This window comes from Elgaria multicarinata, chromosome 11 (genome assembly GCF_023053635.1).
Source record: "Elgaria multicarinata webbii isolate HBS135686 ecotype San Diego chromosome 11, rElgMul1.1.pri, whole genome shotgun sequence".
NCBI classification, from domain to species: domain Eukaryota; kingdom Metazoa; phylum Chordata; class Lepidosauria; order Squamata; family Anguidae; genus Elgaria; species Elgaria multicarinata.
The window spans coordinates 44,157,584-44,183,290 of NC_086181.1; the positions used below are offsets into that span (position 1 = coordinate 44,157,584).

Here is a 25,707-nt window from a genome sequence, read left to right on the forward strand (position 1 = left end):
AGCAGGGGTCCTTTGTAGGCACGCAGCCCCTGGTGAAATCCCCTCTTCATCGCAACACTTAAAACTGCCCTAGTTAAACTAGAGTGACCAGGTACAAAAGAGGGCAGGGCTCCTGCAAGCTTGAACTGTTGTGATGAAGAGGGGATTTCAGCAGTTGCGGCGTGCCTACAAATGACCCCTACTGAAATTCCCTTTTCTATGCAACTGTTAAAGAGACAGGAGCCCGGTCCTCCTTTCCATAGGGTCACCCTAGCCTTGTAGTCAGTCCTGTCACCGAGATGGCTACAGCCAATGCAGGACAGGCAATCATTTAAAAAAACCACACACAACCCAACAACCTCCACAACAGACCTGCTTGTTCTGCTGAAGCCCGGCCTGAGAAAAGATGTCTTTGGCGGCTGGCAGAAGGAGACCAGGGAGGGGGTCTCCTCTAGCAGGGAGTTCCAAAGTCCCCAAGAAGACGCAGAGCCCCCAAACGTACCTGGCACTGGGTGGGGTCTTGGGAGCGGGCTCCGTGTTGGATGAGCTGGAGCATCTGGGGCCATTTCTCCAGCGTCTCGTTCTTCAGAATGACGGCAGCCAGCTGGGCCAGGCTTAAGGAGACCTTATGGCTGGGAAAGCAGAGCAGAAAGCTCCAGTTCGACCCCTCACAGCCCTCGCGAGTCCGTCTCATCCACGGCGGAGACACGGACGGACGGGCGTTGAAACACAAGAGCGTTTCCCGCTGGAGCAGACCAAGAGTCCCCCTAACCCAGTATCCGGTCTCCGGCGGGGGACAGCCAGATGCTTCTGGGAAGGCTGCGAGCAGGCAAAACCGCCGTGCCCTGTTGTTCCCCTGACCCTGGGGCATGGGATTCAGAGGCAGCAGAGGCTTCCGCACCTTGCGCAGCGCCTTTGGAGTTCCGACAGAAACCCAGAGCGGATTCCCCGCCCCACTGTCATTGGAGCCACCAGCCCCCACCGTTCAGAGGCGGATCGCCCCTGGAGCTAGAGGTGCCACTGAACTTCTGTTCATCCCCTCAGCAAGCTCCCTCCACAACAGTTCTGCTGGAAGGCAGCCTGAGCCAACTTCCAGAGCCCTCCAGATGGACTCCGGGACTTTCGGCATGAAAGCCAGGGGCTCAGCTACCACCAAGTGACAGATCCCCACGAGGCCTTCCGGAGACTCACTCTGTTTCCCGCTGCAGGGTGCTCAGTGCCAGCGTCTTAAGCCTGGAAGAGACAAGATGGCGGGTGTCAGCTCTTGCTACTGAGCGCGGCGTTGGGGCCCGTGGTGCGAGCTGCGATGCAGGAGCGCCCCTCGCCCCGGGGCAACCTCCGCACCGTGCACGTCGCCTACAGGGATAACCTGGCTTCGGTTACCTATGCTCCGGTAACCTCCCAGTTAGATTACTGCAATGCGCTCTACGTGGGGCTGCCTTTGAAGACGGTTCAGAAGCTGCAGCTTGTGCAAAGTGAAGTGGACAAATTGCTAACAGGGACCAGAAAGTTCAGACACATAATTGGGCCCGCTTGCATTGGCTGCCTGTATGTTTCTGAGCTTGTGGCCCAGGACCACAATACCCGACAGACCACCTCTACCGGCTTGCACATACCCGTACACTATGCTCAACAGCTAAGGACCTCCGCTGGGTGCCTACTCTGAGGGAGACTCGGGAGAGGGCCTTCTTGGTTGTGGCCCCCCAATTCTGGAATGATCCCCTCGATGAGGCCTGCCAGGTCAAGACTTTTCTCTTCTCCCAGGCGTTTAGCAACATGAAATGGGTTTTAATGTATCCCAATTTGTTTTTATGTTTTTCCCCAGATGTATGTTTTCTCTGTGAGTACCGTCTGTTGGTGCGTTTTAAATTTTGCTTCTTGTTTTTAATCTTTGTAAATCGCCCAGAGAGTTTCAACTATGGGGCAATAATAATAATAATAATAATAATAATAATAATAATAATAATAATAATACTGCAGGATCCCCTGTGATCCTCTGGATCACCCTTTCCCAACCTGGTGACCTCCATATGTTTTGGACTACAACTCCCAGCATTCCTGGTCACTGACCATGCAGGCTGAGGCTGATGGGAGTCAAAGTGCAAAACTTTTGCCCCACAAAGAGTGGGGAGGCGCGTGCGGCTGTTCCGCTGGCTCCCGCCGCCCCCTTCAGCACTTACATGCCCTGGTCAGCTGCGTTGAGTTTCCTCCAGTGTTTGGTGAGGCGTCTTCTCATGAGCACTGCAGCAAATTGCCGGATCTGGGGAAGGAGGAGACGGTGTGAGAGACAGAGCTGAGAGGCTGGCGGGGTGTGTGTGTGTGAAGCAAATCAGAGAGGATTCTGGGAAACAGGAATGGCAGGTCTGGGCTCAGAGGAAGACAACGTGGATGTTAAGACTGCCTGTAGGAAGACAGCACTTTTTAAAAAAGCACTCAAATTAATTTTTTTAAATACCACATATATTATCTAACAGGGCCATGGTTGGGGTGGGGATACAGAAGCTGACGGTTGCGTGTGGTCAAGCGTTGTCCTTGGTGGAAGGGATGGGGTGCAAGACGGAACAGGATACATTTATTTATCTGATGCCTCAGCTGGTGCATAGAATCATAGAACAGCAGAGTTGGAAGGGTCCAACCCCCTGCTCAATGCAGGAATCCACCCTAAAGCATCCCCAACAGATGGTTGTCCAGCTGCCTCTTGAAGGCCTCTAGTGTGGGAGAGCCCACAACCTCCCTAGGTAACTGATTCCATTGTTGTACTGCTCTAACAGTCAGGAAGTTTTTCCTGATGTCCAGCCCTGTAAGCGCCCTCACAACGACGTGTAGATTCCCTCTGGGTGACTCTGGGCCAGTCACTGACTCTCAGCCTAACCTCCCATGGCAGCCATTTTTATGACACCCAATGCCGCCGCCCCCGCCAGCAGCAATTTTGTGGATGGCATCCACAACGCTCTTCCAAAGTTTCAGATGTGCCTGTGGGCCCAAAAAGGTTGGAGCCGGGCCCTTTGGGCCCTGCTGTGACTTACTTGAGGATCTTGGGAGTTTGATATCACATGGCAGAGATGGGACAAGGCCACGGGCTGCTTCAGGGCCTCTTTGAGCTGGGCTGTGGCCTGGGGGGAGGGGGGGAGAGAGAGAAAAGAGTTAAATGGTGCAGGCAAAACCTACCCAAACGGCACCCTCTCCCAATAGTTCCAGTTCAGTCACTGCACCCAATGGAAGAAGAGGAACTGTGGGGTTTTAAACCCAAACAAGACTATCCACCAATAAGATTTTCTGTTTTGGTTTACAACTCCCATGCGTTTCCCTCCGCCCCTCTTCCCTGCCCATTCCTGTTTCTTTGGGAGTCATGTCTGTTGGCCAGGAACCAACAAAGCAGGACATGGTGCAACAGCACCCTCCCACCCATGTTCCCCAGCAACTGGTGCACAAAGGCTTACTGCCTCGGATACTGGAAATATGGTACAGATGAAAGAGATGCTGACCTGAAGAAACTCCATATAAACACACACACACACACAGTTTACTAAGAACATGAGAAGAGCCCTGATGCTGGACCAGACCGAGGGTCCGTCTAGTCCAGCACTCTGTTCACACAGTGGCCGACAAGCTCTCGACCACCAGGGACCCACAAAGCAGGACATGGTGCAACAGCACCCTCCCACCCATGTTCCCCAGCAACTGGTGCACACAGGTGTACTTCTATTTACATCTAACATCCTAAAACCTCCCACCCCACAAATTCAAGCCCTAACCATTGACAGGTCCCATAGCAGCTGTGGAGTCTCACCATCTTGAACGGTTTGGATTCTACCACCACTATCCCCATCTTTCAGCCCCCTAATCCACCTATCCCATCTTTCAACCCCCTAATCCACCGGTCCCCCATCTTTCAGCCTCCTAATCCACCCGTCCCATCTTTCAGCCCCCTAATCCACCTGTCCCCCATCTTTCAGCCCCCTAATCCACCTGTCACCCGTCTTTCAACCCCCTAATCCACCCGTCCCATCTTTCAGCCCCCTAATCCACCCATCCCCCATCTTTCAGCCCCCTAATCCACCTGTCCCCCATCTTTAAACCCCCTAATCCACCCATCCCATCTTTCAGCCCCCTAATCCACCTGTCCCCAATCTTTCAGCCCCCTAATCCACCTGTCCCCCGTCTTTCAGCCCCCTAATCCACCTGTCCCCCGTCTTTCAACCCCCTAATCCACCCGTCCCATCTTTCAGCCCCCTAATCCACCTGTCCCCCATCTTTCAGCCCCCTAATCCATCTGTCCCTCCATCTTTCAGCCCCCTAATCCACCTGTCCCCCATCTTTCAGCCCCCTAATCCATCTGTCCCTCCATCTTTCAGCCCCCTAATCCACCTGTCCCCTAATCCACCTGTCCCCCCCATCTTTCAGCCCCCTGACCCATCTGTTCCCCCAACTCTTTACCTGTTGGATGATGGCATTGTCAGGCTGTAGTAAGTTGAAAAGTATTTTTTCTAGCTCTTCCGTCCCCATGGTGCAAAGAGGGGAGGAGAAGAATATAGGGGGTGAAAGAAAAAAAGGGGGGTGGGGAGAATGCAGGGAAAAGAAGAGGGGGTGGGAAAGGGGAGACACCCCCCACTAGATAGCTGAGGGGGGGCCCCCCACCAGGGTTGAGGGGAAGGGAGAGAAAGCGCAGCAGGTGCTGCTGTGCCAAGCCGCCCCCTGCACCAACGGAGCTGGGCTGCGGCTTCAACTGTGTTGCCAGCACATGTGGAGAAGACAAGGCGCAGCTTCCGGTGGGGTAGAAGGGTACCCAGGGGCGAACTTCCGGGACTGCGCGTCCCCCCTGCCTTGGAGGACCGATTGCCACGCTCGTCCATCCAACACCGCGGCTCTCAAGATGCGTTGGGACTACAACTCCCAAGATCCCTGACCATTGGCCACGCAAGCCCGGGCTGATGGGAGTTGTAGTCCAACCGTTCTGGGGAAAGGCTGCACGACTTGCTCAATTTCCAGCCTTCGGATCTCCAGATGCGTTGGACCACAACTCCCAGCATGCCTCCGTTGGACCACAACTCCCAGCATGCTCCAGCTGAGGCATGCTGGGAGTTGTGGTCCGATGTATCTGTAGGCAAGCTGGCTCATTTGTTGCCACGGCAACCTAATTGATATTATTTTGAGAGAGAGAGAGAGAAGCAAGGTGCCAGGGCTCAAACCTACTAGGATGCCACAATTTGCATCTTGCTTTGAGGAGGCCCATGGACCTTCACATTCAAGGTGGCTCAGTGGCTGAGGGAAAAGCACCCTGCACATGCTCAGAGATCGTGTCTCTTTCTTTTGCTTCTCCAGTACTGGAGGGAGCGCCTGTCTCGATATATGCCTGCCCGAGATTTGAAATCTGTTGGAGAAGCCCTCCTCCGCAGCCCACCAACACGAGACATACATTATGGTGGGACGTGAGAGAGGGCTTTCTCTGTGGTGGCCCCCCGGCTGTGGAACGCCCTCCCCTTGGAGGCCTTCATTTCGACGCCAAGTTAAAACATGGCTCTTTATCAAAGCCTTTGCGGGCTAATTTCACCATGGTTATACATAGTTTAAATTGTTTTTATTGCTTTTAAATATATATGGTTTTAATGATGTAATATATTTTTAGCTGTGCATATTATTTATGTCAACATTTTCTGATTTTATCTGTATGCCACCCTGATATAAATGCGTAAATAAACGATAAGACTATTTCATAGAATCATAGAATAGCAGAGTTGGAAGGGGCCTACAAGGCCATCAAGTCCAACCCCCTGCTCCATGCAGGAATCCACCCTAAAGCATCCCTGACAGATGGTTGTCCAGCTGCCTCTTGAAGGCCTCTAGTGTGGGAGAGACCACAACCTCCCTAGGTAACTAGGGAAATGTTGAGCCCACTTTCACAGCTTTGAGGACTGGGAATTATTTTCAATTGTTCTAAGTGAAAGCAGAGATTCTCCATGTGTGGAATCCCGCACCCGTTACCAGACTCTAAATTTGTGGGATGTTTCCGTGAATAGACACAGTGCTGGTTTTATCCACCATCTTGGGGAGATGAGCTGGAGTCAGTGGAAAGAGACCAAAAACTAGGAAAACCATTTTTATGGTCTGCATTGATACAACCAGAGACTGCATTTAGGCTTTCTTTTATTAATAAAGTTTAATTTCAAGATCTGTAAAAAGAAACCATTGAAACCGAAACAAAACCGAAACATCAACTTAAAAAATAACCCGACTTCAATCCTTGCTAATATACAGAACTCCTCATATATATATTTTCCATATATAATTATAGGCATTTTCTTCACTCAGGTGGGAAGGGAAGAGATAGGTTCTCCCCCACCCCTACGATAACAGCGCCAGGCACCTTGGGAGTACAAAGGACGTGGAGAGAGCTAGAGAGAGAGAAATTAATCATCTTGGCAATACTTGGGAGCGAGGAAAATCCTGATCGGGGATGAAATCAAGCCATCTACCAGGCGAGAACAGCTGGCTACATGAATCTAATAAAGAAACCTGATCCCTTGTGTATAAAGAGAGTAAGTCTAACTTTCCCTTCTATTCTCCCTCCAGCATGCAGGTAAGGGAAAAGCTTCAGGGGGGAAATCCATGTTGGACCCACCACTAATTTTTTTTTTAGCCAGACTCTTCCCCCTCCAACACTGGAGGGATCAGTTTTAACCTCTGACCCAGGAAGGGGATGTAGTCACAGGAAACCTCTAGGCAGCCTTAACCAACCTAGTGCCCTCTGAATGTGTTGGATTACAACTCCAATTGTCCCCACCAGTTTGGGGAAGGCGGCCCTTAGCCAGCCAATTCTCTTCGAGATTCAGAATCCTGGAGAGGGGAAAACCCCAAGGGTGGTACCAGCTGCATCTGCAAGGCCGGCCCTGCCGGTCCTTCTACGGGTCAGGGTGTTGTTGTTTTTAATTTGCATTTTGATATGATCGGCTGGGATCTGTCACACATTTGCATAAGAGCTCTGAAGGAAGTGAATCAAGGTGGGAAAAGCTTCACAGTTTCCGACTGCTCAGCAACGGAAATCAGACTTTCCCTTTTAGGAGGAAAGGACGCCTGCTTAACTGAGCCTGGCTTCTGTCAATTGGCCAAATTGCACAGCCAATGATAAGAGGCCTACGGCAATTGGTCACGTTTCAACCAGTGAAAGGAGAGTATTAAGCGATTACTCTCACCCCAGCACAAAAACTGCGGTTTTGACCAATTTAAAAAGCAGAGAGGAAAAATCTATAGCGGTGTTTACTAATTGGCCAGATTTACATGGCTCACTGATTGGCTAGTTTTCCTGACCCACAGGAGCGGCAAGTTTAAGAATACCATTTCCCCCCCTTCCTGACAATCAAGCAAGTGCCACTGCAGTGAGCTGGGAAGCTCTCGAACAGGTCCGGCCAATAGAGGGATAGGTCATAAGCAGCCCAAGTTCTCAGAGCTCAGCTGAGATCCCAGTCAATGGGATGAGAGCGTCTTGCGCTATGCCTAGGCTAGCCAATCGGCGGGGGAGCTCCATGATGGAAGGTACCATTTTGAGCCCCACCCGTCCCAGCCAATGGGAAAGCAGAGCGTTATTGCAACCCCAGCCAACGAGAGCAAAGGCGGGGTTGCTCAGTCCATCTTGAGGTTGACGTAGATGTAGCGGATGAATTTCAGCGAGGCGAAGAAGGAGATGGTCCCCAGCATCAGGAAGAAGACGTAGCCCGTGAGCAGGGAGTAGCCGAAGAACTCCACCGTCTGCACCACACCTGACATGTTGGAGCGCCGCGAGTAGTAGAAGACCGAGTAGAGGAAGATGAAGAGGCCGGTGGAGCCGGCGCTCAGCACAGAGCGCCACCACCAGCGGTAGTCCTCGCCCGAGAGCTGGAAGTAGGTGAGGGCGATGGAGATACAGGCCCCGACGCTGAGGAGGATGGCGAAGACAAAGAAGAGGATCCCGTAGAGGGTGTACTGCTCCCGGCCCCACACGGTGGCAAAGATGTAGTACAGCTCCACGGAAATGGCACTGCCAGGAGAGGGAGAGAAGCAGCCACAGTGAGAGAGGTCCGGCTTCCAGAACTAGCAACCTGCCACAACCCCTAGAAATATTGGGGCAAGACATCCAAAGCCTCTCTCCTAACTTCTTTTTTTAAAAAAGTTACCTCTTTAAATATGCTGCATGTATGTTTCTGAGCCCAATTCAAGGTGCTGGTTTTAACCTATAAAGCAGCCTTCCTCAACCTGGGGTGCTCCAGATGTGTTGGACTACAACTCCCAGAATGCCCCAGCCACCTGGCTGGGGCATTCTGGGAGATGCAGTCCAACACATCTGGAGCGCCCCAGGTTGAGGAAGGCTGCTATAAAGCCTTACACGGCTTGGGACCACAATACCTACTGGAACGCCTTTCCTGACATGAACTTCCCCATACACTGCGCTCAACATCTAAGGTCCTCCTCCGAGTGCCTACTCCAAGGGACGCTCAGAGGATGGCAACAAGGGAGAGGGCCTTTTCGGTGGTGGCCCCTCAATTCTGGAATGATCTCCCTGACGAGGCTCGCCTGGCACCAACATTGTTATCTTTTCGGCGCCAGGTCAAGACTTTTTCTCTTCTCCCAGACATTTAACAGCATTTAACAGCATAGGCTGAGTTTTTTAACTGACCCCAGAATAGTTGTTTTTAAATGGATATTGTCTGCCTTTGTTTGTATTTTATGCTTTTTACGGTTTTAAATTTTGTATATTTCTTTTTAATGTCACTGTTTTTAACTTTTGTAAACCGCCCAGAGAGCTTCGGCTATGGGGCGGTATATAAATGTAATAAATCGTCATCATCATCATCACCCTGTGAAGCAGCTGGCTGTTGCTGTTTGCTGTTGTTATTGATTATTATGATTATTATTTTAGTCCATCTTTCAGGGCTCACCAGGCAAAATACAATGCTACAAACACATGAGCATATGATTAAACACATACACGTGCGAACACACACACTATACACAGCAGCAAGGGCAAGTGGTTTTTTAAGTGCTAAATGCAGACTAGAATAAGTGTGTGTGTGTGTGTGTGTGTGTGTGTGTGTGTGTGTGTGTGTTTGAAAGCCAGCAGTGATGAGGCCAAACATATCTCCCTGGGGAGGGAGTTCTAAAGATGTGGGGCCACCACTGAGAAATCCCTGTCCCAAGTGCCTGCTAGCCTCATGGCTCTTGCTGGTGGCCGGACAGCAGAGACTCCGAGGCTGACCTTAAAGCTTGGGCAGGCCTCATATAATGTGGGCCAGGGACCATTTATGTCTTCCAGGGGCAAAACCAGCATCTTGAATGGGCCCCGGAAACTAACAGGCCTCCAAGTTAAATGATACAGAATAGGAGTAATATGATCCAAGCGCTGAGGTCCCAGAAGCATTCTGGCTGCCACATTCTGTACCAGTTGCAGTTTCTGAATAGTCTTTCAGGGCAGCCCCACGTAGAGTGGCCTGCGGTAATCTAATCTGGACGTAACCAAGGCATGTGTCACTGTGGCTAGGTGAGCTTTCTCTGGATTGGGCCGCAGTTGTTGTGCCTGCCTAAGCTGATAAAAATCACGATCACCCCCACAGTATACATGGAGAAAATTGAGCCTAACTTCCAAGACAGGAAAGGGACATGAGCTCAGGCCAATTGCAACTTTCCACAGGGGCTCTCTAAAGAAATTCATAGAATCATAGAATAGTTGGGCTGGAAGGGGTCTATAAGGCCATCGAGTCCAACCCCCTGCTAAGTGCAGGAATCTACATGAAAGCATCCCTGAGAGATGACTGTCCAGCTGCATCTAGTGTGGGAGAGCCCACAACCTCCCTAGGTCATGGGTTCCAACTGTCGTACTGCTCTAACAGTCAGGAAGTTTTTCCTGATGTCCAGCCGGAATCTGGCTTCCTTTAACTTGAGCCCGTTATTCCATGTCCTGCACTCTGGGAGGATCAAGAAGAGATCCTGGCCCTCCTCTGTGTGACAACCTTTCAAGTCCTTGACGATTGCTATCATGTCTCCCCTCAGTCTTGTCTTCTCCAGGCTGAACACGCCCAGTTCTTTCAGTCTCTCCTCACAGAGGACTGGTGCCATCAAAAAGACACTACATCCTGAGAGACAGGAAGATGCCTACTCCATGAGGGAGATAGGAAATTGGATCTTGTGGCAGACAGGAAATATATAGGTACAGGCAAGTTAGAATCATTGCTGGATGCATTTCTCCTATCATAAGTGGGCAGATAAGAATTAGAGATGTGAGGGCCTGGGAAGAAAGAAACATAAAAATTGGAGAGGGGAGGCGATGTTTTCCCCCCAATTTTTCCAAAAATCCCAGGGAAAAAGGTTTTTAAAACATCTGTCCTCCCTGTAACACCACCAAATTTTAGTTTTTCACTTCAGGCGTTTGCATCTCTAATAAAAATCAGGGAGAAGGAGGGCATGGCCAGAGATACAGGAAGTCCCGCCTTGCCTCCACGCTGCCACTCACCTGAAGGGCAGGAAGCCCCCAATGGTCATGTGCACCAGCGTGGACTTGTACCAGGGCTGAGGCGGGATTTCGCGGGCGATGTTCTTGGTGCGGCAGGGCGCGTCAAAGGGGCCGGCCCGGTTCTTGCCAAAGACGCCCCCGATGACGGTGAGGGGGAAGCCCACCAACAGCCAGACCGTCAGCAGGAGCAAGATGGTGGTGGCCGGCAGCGCCTGGGTCGACCCGTTGGCCCAGTGGACTGAGTTGACCACGCTCCACGTCAGGAAGAAGGGCGCTGAGGAGAGAGAGACACACAGATAGTCAGCTGCCGCCATTGGGGAACTGGGGGGGGGGGTCAAGGAGACGCCCTTCCAGATGAAGCTACAGAGACTTCACAGATGGTTACCTTGAATGCCTACCCCACATAACGCCCTTGAGGAATCAGCTTTCACTTTGCAAAGAAAAGCACCTTTCTAGTCCTCATGGGGGCAAAAGTGAATCCACATAAGGATGGCAACGTTCTGCAGCGTGTTTCTCCGTGACAAAGGAGTTGCCCTGATGTGGCGTACTGATTTCCCAAAAATGTGAGGGGTGGCTAGCCCCCTCCCTTGCAAACCAGAGATGACCAACCAGACCCCTAGAAAGGGAAGCAAAGAGCTTTTATTTAAACCCCCATAGGATGAACAGAGAGGATCAAGCCACCTCCCTTCCGTAAGGTTTCAGGAACGGGTCAAGCAAGGCTCACTAACCATCTCATCAGGATAGAAAATAGAACATAAATGGACCAGAGAGCTCAACTCATAAGAACATCAGAAGTGCCCTGCTGGATCAGACTGAGGGTCCATCCAGTCCAGCGCTCTATTCACACAGTGGCCAACCAGCCATCGGCCAGGGATGAACAAGCAGGACATGGTGCAACAGCACCCTCCCACCCATGTTCCCCAGCAACTGGGGCACACAGGCTTACTGCCTCGAATACTGGAGATAGCACACAACCATCCGAGCTAGTAGCCCTTGATAGCCTTCGCCTCCAGGAACTTATCCAACCCCCTTTTGAAGCCATCCAAATGGGTGGCCATCACTACCTCTTGTGGTAGTGAGTTCCATAATTTAACTAGGTGCTGTGTGAAGAAGTCCTTTTTATTTGTCCTGAATCTCCCGCCAATCAGCTCCATGGGAGGACCCCGGGTTCTAGTATTATGGGAGAGGGAGAAAAATGCCTCCCTGTCCACCTTCTCCCCACCATGCATAATTTTGTACCCCTCTATCATGTCTCCCCTTAGCCTCTTTTTTTCCAAGCTAAACAATCCCAGCTGTTGTAACCTTCCCTCATCGGGGAGATGCTCCAGCTCCTTAATCATTTTAGTTGCCCTTTTCTGCACTTTTTCCAGCTCTATAATATCCCTTTTTAGTTGACACTGGCATGGATTAGCAAGGCCCAATGGCCATGAAGGAAAGCAGAGGGAAGACTATGCCATAGAGACATCACTAAGGAGGACCAGAGTGTCCCAACCCCTTGGGCAAAGGAAGGAGAGGAAAGGAACCTCTCGTGCAAGCACTGAATCATTACTGACTCTTGGAGGGACGCCAGCTTTCGCTGACGTTTTCCTGGCAGGCCTTATAGCGGGGTGGTTTGCAGTTGCCTTCCCCGGCCGTGATTACCTTTCCCCCAGCTAACTGGGTACTCATTTTACCGACCTCGGGAGGATGGAAGGCTGAGTCGACCCGAGTCGGCTGCCTGAAACCAGCTTCCGCTGGGATCGAACTCAGGCCGTGGGGAGAGTTTCGGCTGCAGAAACTGCTGCTTTACCGCTCTGCGCCACACGAGGCTCTGGGCAAAGGAAAGGGGCAGTGAAACAGTCTCCTGCGAGACAGACGGGGCGCCTCAGTTTCTAGAGTGACACAACAAACCAGGAGTCAACAAGGTGGGACCTCACCGGAGAAGAGGCTGGTGGTGAGCAGGATGTTCCAGACCCAGCGCTCACCGCCGATCTGGCGATAGAAGTTGCTAGAAACGTAGCCGGAGATGCAGCACGTGAGGGCATAGAGGAGGATGGCGGCCGTGTTGATGGCACCGTGCCGGTGGACGTTGAACATGCCCAGCAGGGCCATGACGATGATGCCCGTGCCCAAGGCCAGGAACTGGCTGCCCACGCCCAGCACGGCGCAGAGGAGGCCTCGGCCGGCTGGGAAGCGGAAGACGTCCGTGTGGATAATCTTCCACCCGTTGTCCCCTTGGTCAAAGTCATCGCCCAAGGACGAGGAGGAGGCCTCCTCGTCCAGGTTGTAGCGAGCCAGGTCATTCTTGAGGACCCGCATGAGGATGACGACCACGAAGCCCACCAGGAGGAACACCAGCACCATGGAGTTGATGATGGACAACCAGTGGATCTCTAAGGTGCGAGGGAAGAAGCCGTCGTCCCCGCCGCGGCTCCCCCGGCGTTCGCCTCGCCGCTCCGAGGAGGTCTCGGACCAGTGGACGCTGTAGGTGTGGGCGATGGAGAGGCTGCCCCGGACGTCGTCCAGGCTGGTGGGCTTGACGTTGCGGACGCTGACGTTGGCGTAGATGATGCGGTCCCCGTTCCACTCCAGGTGGAAGTCCAGGTGGGTCCAGAGGCCGATCTTGTGGCTGTGGGGCAAGAAGCCGCTCTCCTCCATGTAGCCCACGAAGCCACGGAGTGGCAGGTCGTCCACCACGAACTCAAAGTAGTACAGCTCCTCGATGGCTTGGCGGAGGCGCTCCACCTGCCAGAGAGAAAGGAGCCATCACCACAGAACTAGCGTCACGGATCCAGGTCTTGGCTGAGTGTTATCGATCGATAGTTCTAGTATTTAGGAAGCCATCGCTGATCAATACGCCTCAGACAACGCATGCACCAAACCAGAGTGCAGGACATGGAATAACGGGCACAAGTTAAAGGAAGCCAGATTCCAGCTGGACATCAGGAAAAACGTCCTGACTGTTAGAGCAGTACGACAATGGAATCCGTTACCTAGGGAGGTTGTGGGCTCTCCCACACTAGAGGCCTTCAAGAGGCAGCTGGACAACCATCTGTCAGAGATGCTTTAGGGTGGATTCCTGCATGGAGCAGGGGGTTGGACTCCATGGCCTTGCAGGCCCCTTCCAACTCTGCTATCCTATGATTCTATGACTAAGATTAACATTGGACTGCAATCCCAGGGTGAGAAATCGGACTCAGAAATAGGGATTGGAACCAGCTATAAAATGTGAACATAAAGTTGGGCATGTCCCCAGGAAATATGCACATTGCGTTCCACCCCGAACCCTGGGAGAGATACTGGAATTAAGACATTTGGACCAGGTTTACCTGCTCAGTCGTGAGCTCCATGTCGCAAAGGGACTTCTTTTCGACGTTCTCGCGGAAATGGATCTCGTACATGGACTCGGCCATGCGGTCCCCGTCCAGCACTTCTCCCAAGGTAAGGCTTTTGTGGTGGATATCAAGCGGAGAGCACACGGGCAGTTGGTAGTAATGGTAGGTTTCTTGCGGGTTGTGGTAAGGTCCTACTTTGTTGACATAAAGCATTACCTTTTCCCCGCGCTTGTAGTGAGTCTCCGAGGAGGCCGTGGAGAAGAGGGAAAGGAGGGAGAAGAGAAGGGCGAGGGATGGAAGGTGGGCCATTATGGGGTGGTGCTGGGATCAAGGGCGGGTGGGAGCTGGACTGCGGTTCGGGAGAAAGAAGAGGAAACTATTTTCAGTGAGGTATCCTTTGTGTGAGTGTTAATGTTATACTTATGGTTTTGGATCATCATTTCAACCAATGCCAACCTGAGGTTCTAGTATTCCTCTGTCTAGGGTTCAATCCCTTACTCTGGTCACTATCCAGAGACCAACCAATTAGGAACACAAGCAGCTGTCTTATGCTATAGGTCCACTTAGCCCAGTATTGTCGATACTGACTGGCAGTATCCAGAGATGAACCAATTAGGAACATAGCAAACTGTCTTATGCTATAGGTCCACTTAGCCCAGTATTGTCGATACTGACTGGCAGTATCCAGGGACCAACCAATTAGGAACATAGCAAACTGTCTAATGCTATAGGTTCACTTAACCCAGTATTGTCGATACTGACTGGCAGTATCCAGAGACCAACCAATTAGGAACATAGCAAACTGTCTTATGCTATAGGTTCACTTAACCCAGTATTGTGAACCGCCCAGAGAGCTTCGGCTATTGGCGGTGTAGAAATGTAATAAATAAATAAAATAAATAAAAAAAATTCTCAACACTAGACTGGCTGTGGCTGTCCAGGGTTTCAGGCAGGGCTTTTTCCAGACCTACCTGGAGATATCAGGCATTGAACCTGGGACCTTCTGCATATAGGGGTTCTAACACTGAGCTATGGACTCTCCATTTTTAAAGGACACTGTGCTATTGTTTTCCTTCCACCACAGAACCAGGCATACATCCCGAAATCTATCCCGTGGGTTTCATTAAAAAAAAAAAAGTAATACCACCACATGCACACACAGCTGCCTTTGTATCTATGGGTTTGGACCACCTTTCCAGGAGTTAGCCGTGCTTTGGGAGGGCCAATTTGACCGGGGGCGGAAGGAGGTGTCAAGCCACAGGCATCACGTCTGCTGCTTTGGACATTGCCATTTGGGCAATGCCAATCAGAGAACCTTGCTTAGGAAAGAACCATGGTTTGGTGGTGAATGATGCCCAGCTGGGGGAAGGGAGATATTTCATGCACAGGTACCTGTCACAATGCCTCCATTTTGGTGGTGATGCTTTTGCAGGTGGTGCCAACCACGTCTTTCCCGTCCAATGCCCACCCTGGAAACCTAACCTACCTGGGCAGCCTGTAACGTGGCTGAAACCTGGAGGCTCATCACCCCCCTCCTAAGCCGAGCAGCAAACCATGCTGCTGCTGTGTCTCCCTCCCCCCCACAAAAAAGTTGCCCCCAGATCACTATGGCACAAGCCCCTTCCCCCAAGGGTGCCCCCTCCTCCCAACTCACCTGCCTTCCCAGGGCTGTCCTAGGCGCTGCCTGCAGGTCTTGTAACTCCTTTTGCACAAGGGGGGGGGAAATAAATAAAAGGAAAAGGGGCGCCCAGAGCAGCAAACCAGGCTGCAAGGAGGTGAAGGGGAGGAGAGGGGTGGCCTCTCTCTCAGCCCCAGAGGCCACCCATTGCAATGCCTGACCCCGCTGACCCCCTCAATCCCACTCCCAGCTTCTTTCCTTCTTAAAGCTGACGTTCTCCGGTTCTCTACCACTCCAGCGGCGCGATTCCTAATGGTAGGGACGAGTCCGCTGAGAAAACACAGGCTCCAAACGCCTCGGGGTCCTTCAGGCGATCAGTGAGGACAGCCCCAGCCACGTCTGTCACCTACTTCCGCCCTCAGCCGGCCGCGGGGGCCTCACTGCCCACATACAGACGTAGTTCCGGATGTGGGGCCTGGAAACTCCATAGAGATGGCAATACATAAAGCGTCTCTTCCGCTCTTGCTCCGCCCACCTCTTAAAGGGACAGGCGCACGCTCAAGCCCCAGGAGGGAAAAAAAGTATCTGAGACGGATGAGCCCTTGCTAAGGGTGCCTCCACCTTAAAGGGATTGGGGGGGGGGTCTATTTTCAAGAGGGGAAACTGAGGAAGGGAATGGAGGACTCAACAATGCACCAGTTCTGTCCTTAACCACTTGAAACTACGTTAGTGGGTTTCTTATATACAATGGAGGCTGGTGGCTCTGATATTGGTGGGGCTGTGAATGGGTCTCAGTCAGAACCAGTCAAAACTCTAAAGGTGCTGAACCTATTTTGCAGATAGGGTTCAGCTCCTTGGAGAGCCCCTTTAGAGTTCTGGCTGGTTCCGACTAAAACCCAGAATGGATTCATAGCCCCACTGACACTGGAGCCACCAGCCTCCCCTGCGAAACCCGTCATCCTCTATTCTTACCTCCTTATTCATAAAGTTGATTAACCTCAGATGTGTTCATATCCTGTAAATAGTGAACATATTGTCAATAAGAACATTATGTATGTACGTATTCACAATATTTATATATAGCTCCTTATCTAAAATAGATTCCGGAGAGGTGAGCATAACAAATAAAACAGCAAAAACATAAGATAAAAATATTAAAAACAGCGTATTTAAATGGATCATTTTAAAACAGAGAGCTCAATTTGAGGACTCTTACCACAATACCAATTAAAAACCTTAGCTGGCTCGTTAAGGAATGCTTCCTAGAAAAGAGCTGTTTTCAGAGGCACCAGAATCAGCAGTGCTGGTGCCTGCTTGGCCTCCAGGGGCAGGGAACTGCAAAGAAAAGGGGCCACCACACTAAAGGCTCTTCTCCTCGTGGACTCCATAGGTCCATGTGGAACCAGCAGGAGCACGCCCTCTGATGTCCTTAGTGATTGGTCTGGTTGTAGGGTGACCATATTTTGGAAAACAAAAAGGAGGACAACATGGTCGCCCCCAAGGGGGCGTGTCCAGCACCAAGGGGGCGTGCCCACCCGAACACAGCCATGGTCACATGTCTGATTTTACAGCACACATTTAAGACAAATCTCTTCTTCATAACATCTTAATGTTAAAATCACTGAAATAAAGAACAAGTGAGAGATTCAATGTATCTGAAATTAACTTCACTCAATCCTACTTTTGTAGGTTTTGCTGTACTTTGAAGCTTTTGCTATACTCTTTGTGTTATTTTATTTATTTATTTATTTATTTATTTATTTATTTATTTATTTATTTATTTATTTATTTTATTACATTTATATACTGCCCCACAGCTGAAGCTCTCTGGGCGGTTTACAACAATTAAAAATAGTAAACATTAAAAGTATACAAAAATTTAAAAAACATAAAAACAGTATAAAAACAACAGTATAAAAAGTGTTACATTCTCCCCTTCCCTCAAATATTTTTTCTGACTGTATCTTCACTCATTGCAAGCTGCTGTTGTTGTTAACAGGGTTTGCTACTGGCCCCAGATCTGTTTCAATTTGGTATGGCTAAAGCTCTACCTAAAAGCTAAGTTTCAGCTCTTTATCTTTAAAAATGACAGTTTAAAAAATAATAATTTTAAAACGTCATTTTTTAAAAAATTCCTAAAAAATCAATGGATGAGCGGATCTCTTTCAAATTTGGTGTGGCTAAAGCTCTACCTAAATCCTATCATGGTACAAAGTTTCATCGCTTTATCTTTAAGAATGATGATTTTAAAAATAATAATTTTAAAACCTCAATTTTTAAAAAATTCCTAAAAAATCAATGGATGAACAGATCTGTTTTAAATTTGGTGTGGCTAAAGCTCTACCTAAGTCCTTTCATGGTGCAAAGTTTCATGTCTTTATCTTTAAAAATGACGATTTTAAAAATAATAATTTTAAAACCTTAATTTTTAAAAAAATTCGTAAAAAATCAGTGGATGAACAGATCTGTTTCAAATTTGGTATGACTAAAGCCCTTCCTAAGAGCTACCATTGTGCCAAGTTTCATGTCTTTATCTTAAAAAATGACGGAGTTATAAGCATTTTTGTTAATTCCCATTAGAGCTGCTCTTTGCAAAAAACCTGGATTTCCCCTCCCCCTCCCGGATCTGCCGGTTTACAGCAAAAATCCGGCCATATCCGGGCAAATCCGGGTCATATGGTCACCCTATCTGGTTGGTAAGGGAGAAGCCACTGTTTCAGGTATCCTGGTCATAAGAGCAGCCCTGCTGGTTCAGACTGAGGGCCCATCTAGTCCAACATCTGTTCACACAGTGGCCAACCCGCTGTCTATAGGAAAACCACAAACAGGACATAAGTGCACAGAACCCTCCCACCCATGTTCCCCACTAACTGGTGTATTGTCGTGTTTCTCAAAACCTCCCGCCTTCTTGGGAGACAATAATGAAGCCTGCTAAGTGATCCACAAAGCTTTATTTAAGCCATAAACATCTCTTCCCACCTGAAGAGAGTCTAATCTCTAGGAACTTTCCCCTAGGCAAAACTAGGCAAACTAAGCGAGACAATTGTCCGCTCAAGAAGAATGGAAAGCCTTTTCCCCAGACGCGTTAACTTCAGAGAGACTAGTTTTGGGGTGGCTTCTGACGCAATGTGAGCCGGGCTGACTTTCTCTCACCTTCCTTTCACTCCACTCGTTTTAGACTGCGGCGTACTCTAGGATCGGCTAACCTGTCCATGCTCTCTCCTTCGGAAGGATGTTGGCTTCCCACTGACTGTGTATTATTTGCCCTTGACAGGAGAAGCTCTGGAGAAGGTTCCTTCCCAGCTGGTGAAGAGCCCTTGAGAGCTTTCTCCCCCACTGGTACAGGCTGGCCTGTTTCTGGCACCAACTCCTCTACTTCAGAGTCTGATTCTGATTGATCACCTGAAACACCTCCTTCCAACCCAGGTGGAGCAGGGCTAGACATGACATGTATACAGACTGATACTGGAGGAATCCATAACCATCAAGACTAGTAGCCATTGATAGTCTTCTCCCGCAGGAATTTATCCAACTCCTTTTAAAGCCATCCAAGGTAGTCACCATCACTACATCTTCTGGTAGCAAATTCCATAGTTTAACTATGTGCCATGTGAAAAAGGATTTCCTTTTACCTGTCCTGAATCTCCCACCAATCTCCAGCCAGTCATGCTAGAATCACATGGAATCCTGACTCTATGGTAGGACCTAGGCCTACATGCATCCTTTGTCATAAGACAATCCCCCATTACCTTCTACAGAAGCATCCCTGTGGTAACCGGAACCCCGCCGGCCAATTGGCTTGGACGGAGTGCTGGGGCGTCATCAGAAGCCTGGGGGGTGGGGGCGATCCAGGTGGGGTGGGGGGATTCCAGTCAAGGCAGTGGGGGTCCAGAGGGCTGGATCCTGTTACTTCCTTCAAAGCCATTACCGGAAAAGATGTCAATTTGGATTCTCCCATCTCGGACTCGAGTAGGGCGAGAGAAGCGGATCCCAACAGTATCTGCCTGTCCCCAGTAATTGCGTGGACCAGGATGCATGGTGGGAGAATTTGACCATCCTTTCCTCGCTGGATGAGTTGCAGGGTTCCTAACTGGTTTTCTGTACGGCGGTACCTGCCCGTCCTTCGCGACACTCTCCACGTATTCTTGGAGCAGAAACCAAAAAGACATCGACACACTGAAGTTGGGTTGGGGTAGTGAACTAGGCTTTTGCCATGGTGGAACACTCTTCCTCGACACCATATGTTTCGGTGATGGACCAGTATGGTTACCAGATTGGAAAAGTGATTGGACATGGCTCGTACGGGACCGTCTACGAGGCCTACTTTGCCAAGCAGAAGACCATGGTGGCCATTAAGATCATCTCCAAGAAGAAGGCCTCAGAGGACTACCTGACTAAATTCCTACCTAGGGAAATTCAGGTCGTGACGTCCACTGGGGCAGATAGCGGGGAAAGGGGTTTGAACCAGCTCGAATTGTTAGCCTCTTGGATCTCTCTACTTCTAAAAAAGCCTCCCCCAACATGAGGTCTTCTAGATGTGTTGGACCACAACTGGCTGGCTTGGGGGGGGGGATGCTGGGGGTTGTAGTCCAACACATCTAGAGGACACACCAGGTTGGAGAAGGCTACATTAGAGAGTCAAAACAACAAAGAGTCTTGAGTTACTGAAGACTGACACATTTAGGGCACAATTCGATGCATGTTTAGGCAGACAAAAAAGTCCTATAATTCCCGGCATGGAATAATAGAATAGCAGAGTTGGAAGGGGCCTACAAGACCATCGAGTCCAACCCCTTGCTCAGTGCAGGAATCCACCCTAAAGCATCCCTGACAGATGGCTCTTGAAGGCCTCTAGTGTGAGAGAGCCCACAACCTCCCTAGGTAACTTAGTCCACCGTCGCACTGCTCTAACAGTCAGGAAGTTTTTCCTGATGTCCAGCTGGAATCTGGCTTCCTTTAACTTGAGCCCGTTATTCCGTGTCCTGCACTCTGGGAGGATGCTGGGGAATGCTGTGAATTGAAGGACCTTTTTCTCTCCAAACATGCATTGGGTTGTGCCCGTATTCAGGCATAAACTTTCCCGCTTGAAGGAATTGATGTATTTATTAAAATCATAAAATACAGCAGATCAAAACAGAATTTGCAATACATGTCCCTTCAAGCAGCTACCCCCCGCCGCCACCCCCCCCCCCCCCCGCTCGCTGCCAATCTGATTTTTACCACGTCCTCCTGCCTGATGAAGAGATCTGGAGATTTCGGAAGCTTGCACATTTGTATGAAACCATCAGGTTGGCCTAATCAATGTGTTACCCTAATATGGAGTTTGGAATCGGAGTTCGACACAAAGAGAAGAATAAATATACAAACATGGCACCTGCCCACACCTACCAAATAAAGTAACGTTAGCAAGAGAATGGCGTAATCTAATTCAGCTCAAAGTTTGGTATGGTACAAGTTCAATCCTATGCATATTTAGACTGGGGGGGGGGGGGAGTCCTACAACGCTGTCTGGGGAATGCTGGGAATTTTGTAGGAATTTTGGTTTTGCACAGTGGCAATTGTAGGACTTGTGTGCGCAATGGTGTCAGAAGTTTAACTCTGAGTTCTCTGCCCACCCCTCCCCTGCAGGTGATGAAAAGCCTGCGGCACAAATACGTGATCAGCTTCTACCAAGCGATTGAGACGACCTCCCGTCACTACATCATCATGGAACTGGCCCCTTGCGGTGACGTCTTGGAATGGATCCAGAAGTCGGGCGCTTGCTCCGAGGCCCTGGCTGGGAAGTGGTTCTCCCAGATGGCTCTGGGCATCGCCTACCTTCACGGCAAGGGTATCGTCCACCGGTGAGCAAGGGAGAGAGGTGGTGACGGGGCGGGAGTTCCCCAGCATCGACCTCTGGGCATCGGTTTAGTCATTGCACACAGCTGCTGCAAGCCAGAATAATCAGGCTTTTGTCACCTGGACCTTCCACTACCTTTGTTAGTTTTTTTGGCGGGGCGGGGCTCAATATCTATGGTCCTCCTCCGGGTGCCTACTCCGAGGGAGGCTCAGAAGATGGCCACAAGGGAGAAGGGCCTTCTCTGTGGTGGCCCCCGCAATTATGGAATGATCTCCCCGACGAGGTCCGCCTGGTGCCAACATTGCTCTCTTTTTGGTGCCAGGTCAAGACTTTTCTCTTTCTCCAGGCATTTAACAACATGCGATGAGCTTCACTGGTCTAGGATCTGTTTTTAGGTTTGGCTGACAGCTTAAAGTTGTTTATAGTTCTATATATGTTTTTGTGTACGTTTTATGGTTTTAAATTTTGTATCTTGTTTTTAATTATTTTAAACATAGAATAGTAGAGTTGGAAGGGGCCTAAAAGGCTATCGAGTCCAACCCCCTGCTCACTGATGGTGCTATATAAATAATTATAATAATGATGATGCTGATGATGCTGATGCAGGAATCCATCCTACAGCATACTTGACAGATGTAAACCGCCTAGAGAGCTTCAGCTATGGGGCGGTATAGAAAAGTGATTAATAATAATAATAATTTCGCACCAGGAGGCCAGGCTGAAATGCAGCATACCTAGCTTTCTCCCACGCCTGCATCTTTCGTTAAAAGGAAGCCGGATTCCGGCTGGACATCAGGAAAAACTTCCTAACTGTTAGAGCAGTACGACAATGGAATTAGTGACCTAGGGAGGTTGTGGGCTCTCCCACCCTAGAGGCCTTCAAGAGGCAGCTGGACAGCCACCTGTCAGGGATGCTTTAGGGTGGATTCCTGCATTGAGCAGGGGGTTGGACTCGATGGCCTTGTAGGCCCCTTCCAACTCTGCTATTCTATGATTCTATGATTCCTGAAAAAGCTTCACTGGCTGCGGGCTGGGACTGATGGGAGTTCCCATCCAATACATCTGGTGAGCACCAGGTTGGGGGAGGCTGGTCTACTCTTGAGTCACAGTGCCTTTCCAGGGCATCAAGTAGGAATCCCTTCTTGCATTGAGCAGGGGGTTGGCCTCGATGGCCTTATAAGCCCCTTCCAACTTGACTATTCTATGATTCTCCTGGTACCCTAGATCCCATCAACTGGAGATGTCATGGATTCCAACTCTCCATAAACTCAGGAACATGGCTCTACCCCAGAGCAGAGCCCCTCTGCTAAGATCCAGGGCACATGCCTTCCAATGCTCTCTGGGCCACTCCTTCCCTTTTCACCTCTGCCTTTTCCTTCCACGGGCGGGCACTGCAGGGACCTCAAACTCGAGAACCTCCTTCTCGACAAGCGCGAGAACATCAAGATCTCCGACTTTGGCTTCTCCAAGATGGTGGCCGCCCAGACGCAGCCGGCCGCCACTCCTTCTTACCGTATGATGAGCTGCTTCTCACACCTGAGCCAGACCTACTGCGGCAGCTTCGCCTACGCTTGCCCGGAGATCTTGCTGGGGTTGCCCTACAACCCCTTCCTCTCCGACATCTGGAGCATGGGCGTCATCCTCTACACCTTGGTGGTGGCCCATTTGCCCTTCGATGACACCAACCTCAAGAAGTTGCTCCGGGAGACCCAGAAAGAGGTGACCTTCCCCAGCCATCTCCAGATCAACGAGGAAATCAAGGTAAGGGTAGCCACACCCTCAAACTCTTTACGGAACTCCCTTCTGGTAGAGTTACTGTACTCTGAGCCTGGGGTGGGGGACCTTCGGCCCATGGGCCAAATCTGGCCTGTAGGCTGGCTCCACCCCCTTCCTGAAGCCCCGCCTCCCAGAGAAGAGAGGCAGGAGAGCGTTTGCTTCTCCATTGCCTTCCCCGTACAGAAGGGAATTCAACTGTGTGTCTCACCAGACGTTGGACCAATTCCCATCAGACCTTGCCATTGGCCATGCTGCCCAGGGCTGATGGAAGTTGTAGTTCTGACCCTGATATTACAAATGGGCTTGGCCCGACATCATCTGGGCCTCAGGGAGAGCCCCGGGGAGCAATCCAGCCTACAGAGACAAAATGGCTCCTTGGTCCTGACTTAGCCTCTTCCGCACAGGTCTTTAAGGCGGTCTTGAAAACATCCTTGCAACCTTTCCTTAAGAACGTGGATGGCTTGTGTGGTTCACGGCCATTTTCCTTTGGGAAACTTTGCCCTTCTCTGAGGTGCCCGACTGTATCTTGTAACGTTCATCTTCGGGCGTCTCTTTGTGAGGACTTGACCCCAAAACACAGCTTACCCACACTTTGAATACAAGAACAAAAAAGCTAGTAGGCAGAGCCCTCATTGAGGTGTTGTTCCCTTTTGCTGCAAGGTCTCTTCCCTCGACACCCATGAATTTACCGCTTCATAGCAGGCAGACATTCAACCGGTACAACTTTTCAATCCATCACTACTCAACCGAGCGGGCCACAGCCACATTCTTCCTCTTGGGAATCAGCTGCTATCACGTTTCCCTCAGCAACCCCGCTTCCCTTTCAATCCTTTCTCATGCCAGACGCCATGCGACGTCCTTTACGATTTTAAAGAAGCCGGGCCGAAGCTGCCCAATTCTTTTCGGAAGAAAAACCAGCCGCGGGGACCCAGTTGGGAACGTGCCGCTCCCCATCCGGATCGGGTGCTCAGCGCCACTTTCCTGCTGAAAACCCGGCCGCACTTTTACCTCCGAAGGTGCTGTTGTTATAAACAGCTGTGTGTGCAATTTTGGCAGGAACCTGGCATAGGGCCCCATCTGCAGAAGTGAGCGGAGAGAAAGAGAACTCTCTCCCAGCTGCTGCTGCTGTTTGCGCCAAAGACAGGTGCCTCTCCCAAAGGCAGCCTAAATATTAAGGCTAAGAGCCTCCCCACCCACAGAAAGGCCCCGAGGCTGTATCACGGGGGTGGCAGGAGCACATGCCACCCTGGCTGCACTTAGGAAACCTCAGGCCTCCTCAGATTGTCTTCCTTCTCGCTCCAGTTGCGTTTCCTCTTCTTCCTGGCCTTTCTTTACCCCTAAGAGGGTGGTTTTCAAACGGCTGGGAGGCCTTATTCCCCATTAAACGGGAGGTATCAGACACCAGGACGTTTCAAGGAGGGGGAAAACACTACAACAGTTAAAGCAGAGGTGGGCAACATGAGGACCTCAAGTCGTTTTGGCTTACAACTCCCATTATAGTTGATGGGAATTGTAGGCCAAAACGTTGGGAAGGTCACAAGTTGCTCCTGCAGTAAAGAAAACCCCAAAGGCCTTGTTACTGGAGGTTAGGAGCTCTAAGCTAGGATAGGGACAGTACAACTTCTGGCCCTCCAAGATAGTTTGGCCAACAACTCCCATCATTCCTTGCCATTGCCTGTTCTAGCTAGGGCGGAAGGGATCTGTGGTCAAAGTATTTGGAGCAAACATCAAAATGATGAGGGGAAAAACCACTATGTGAACCCAATAAAAAAAGATAGGCTCTGGTGTTGTAAAGTAGAAAAGTCTTAATCTCTTTGTACAGGTGTATCGAATGTTTTAAAAACGTTATTGCTAAAAAACTTTTTGAATAAAAGCTCGGCGTTTCGGATCTGCCGATCCTTCTTCAGGAGCTGATAAAACAGAATTAACATGAAGAATCAAAAAGTCAAAATGGAACAGTCAAAGACCTTTTTGACTTTTTGATTCTTCGTGTTAATTGTTTTATCAGCTCCTGAAGAAGGATCGGCAGATCCGAAACGCCGAGCTTTTATTCAAAAAGTTTTTTAGCAATAACGTTTTTTAAACATTCGATACACCTGTACAAAGAGATTAAGACTTTTCTACTTTACAACACTAGAGCCGATCTCTTTTTATTGGTTCAAAGTGTTTAGAGGGCACAAGTTACCCATGCCTGAGGTAAAATAGGCTGGCATTTTTGGCTCCTCCCCCTTTTCAATTTGCTCCGCCCACCGCCGGAACGCGGCCCCCTGAAGTCCAATTCGGCCCTCGGACGAAAATAGGTTCAGCACCTCTGGAGTAGACCCTGCATGGGGAGAGAAGGGCACGTGCCCATAAAGACAGGGAAAGGAGATGTATTTAATCTGGAATCTCTTCTCTTTCGGCCCACCGGAAATGTCTAGGACTTGGTACACCGCATCCTCCGCCCGGCCTCGAAGCGGCTCAACATTTTGGAAGTCCTGAAGGTCTCTTGGGTGCTCAAGTTCTTGGCAGAGAAGCCCACCACTGAGATCAAGGCCCTGGAGGCCATCTGCGGCCCCCGGGGTGGCGAGGGCAGCAAGAACACCCCCAGCACCAAGTCGCGTTCCCTCACATATACGGCGGACAAAAAGAAAGCCGCTAGCCGCACACGCAGCACTGGCCAGATTAAGGGAAGCAAAGCCCCGGAAAAACCGAGCTGAGAGGG

The 25,707-nt window shown here is 50.3% G+C and overlaps 3 protein-coding genes across 3 annotated transcripts in view; 1 reads left to right on the forward strand and 2 right to left on the reverse strand.

The window, feature by feature from the left end:
• The window catches only part of IPO4 (importin 4), a 39,466-nt gene extending 34,945 nt beyond the window's left edge, over positions 1-4,521 (reverse strand). The window contains exons 1-5 of the mRNA XM_063136511.1: positions 4,417-4,521; positions 3,006-3,092; positions 2,160-2,239; positions 1,171-1,212; positions 482-611 (exon numbers count right to left, since the gene is read on the reverse strand). Of these exons, the coding sequence (XP_062992581.1) occupies positions 482-611; positions 1,171-1,212; positions 2,160-2,239; positions 3,006-3,092; positions 4,417-4,485 (408 nt within the window). The 5' untranslated portion in view covers positions 4,486-4,521. The remainder of the gene's footprint in view (positions 1-481; positions 612-1,170; positions 1,213-2,159; positions 2,240-3,005; positions 3,093-4,416) is intronic.
• Positions 4,522-6,106: 1,585 nt separating this feature from the next.
• The window catches only part of TM9SF1 (transmembrane 9 superfamily member 1), a 29,897-nt gene continuing 10,296 nt past the window's right edge, over positions 6,107-25,707 (reverse strand). The window contains exons 8-15 of the mRNA XM_063137215.1: positions 25,434-25,658; positions 25,189-25,326; positions 19,501-19,532; positions 15,799-15,925; positions 13,765-14,099; positions 12,373-13,180; positions 10,457-10,730; positions 6,107-7,990 (exon numbers count right to left, since the gene is read on the reverse strand). Of these exons, the coding sequence (XP_062993285.1) occupies positions 7,597-7,990; positions 10,457-10,730; positions 12,373-13,180; positions 13,765-14,099; positions 15,799-15,925; positions 19,501-19,532; positions 25,189-25,326; positions 25,434-25,658 (2,333 nt within the window). The 3' untranslated portion in view covers positions 6,107-7,596. The remainder of the gene's footprint in view (positions 7,991-10,456; positions 10,731-12,372; positions 13,181-13,764; positions 14,100-15,798; positions 15,926-19,500; positions 19,533-25,188; positions 25,327-25,433; positions 25,659-25,707) is intronic.
• TSSK4 (testis specific serine kinase 4) lies at positions 19,602-25,702 on the forward strand. The gene is made up of 4 exons (XM_063138330.1): positions 19,602-19,808; positions 21,017-21,231; positions 22,625-22,988; positions 25,424-25,702. The coding sequence occupies exons 1-4, from the start codon at positions 19,602-19,604 to the stop codon at positions 25,700-25,702; spliced, it is 1,065 nt and encodes a 354-aa protein (XP_062994400.1).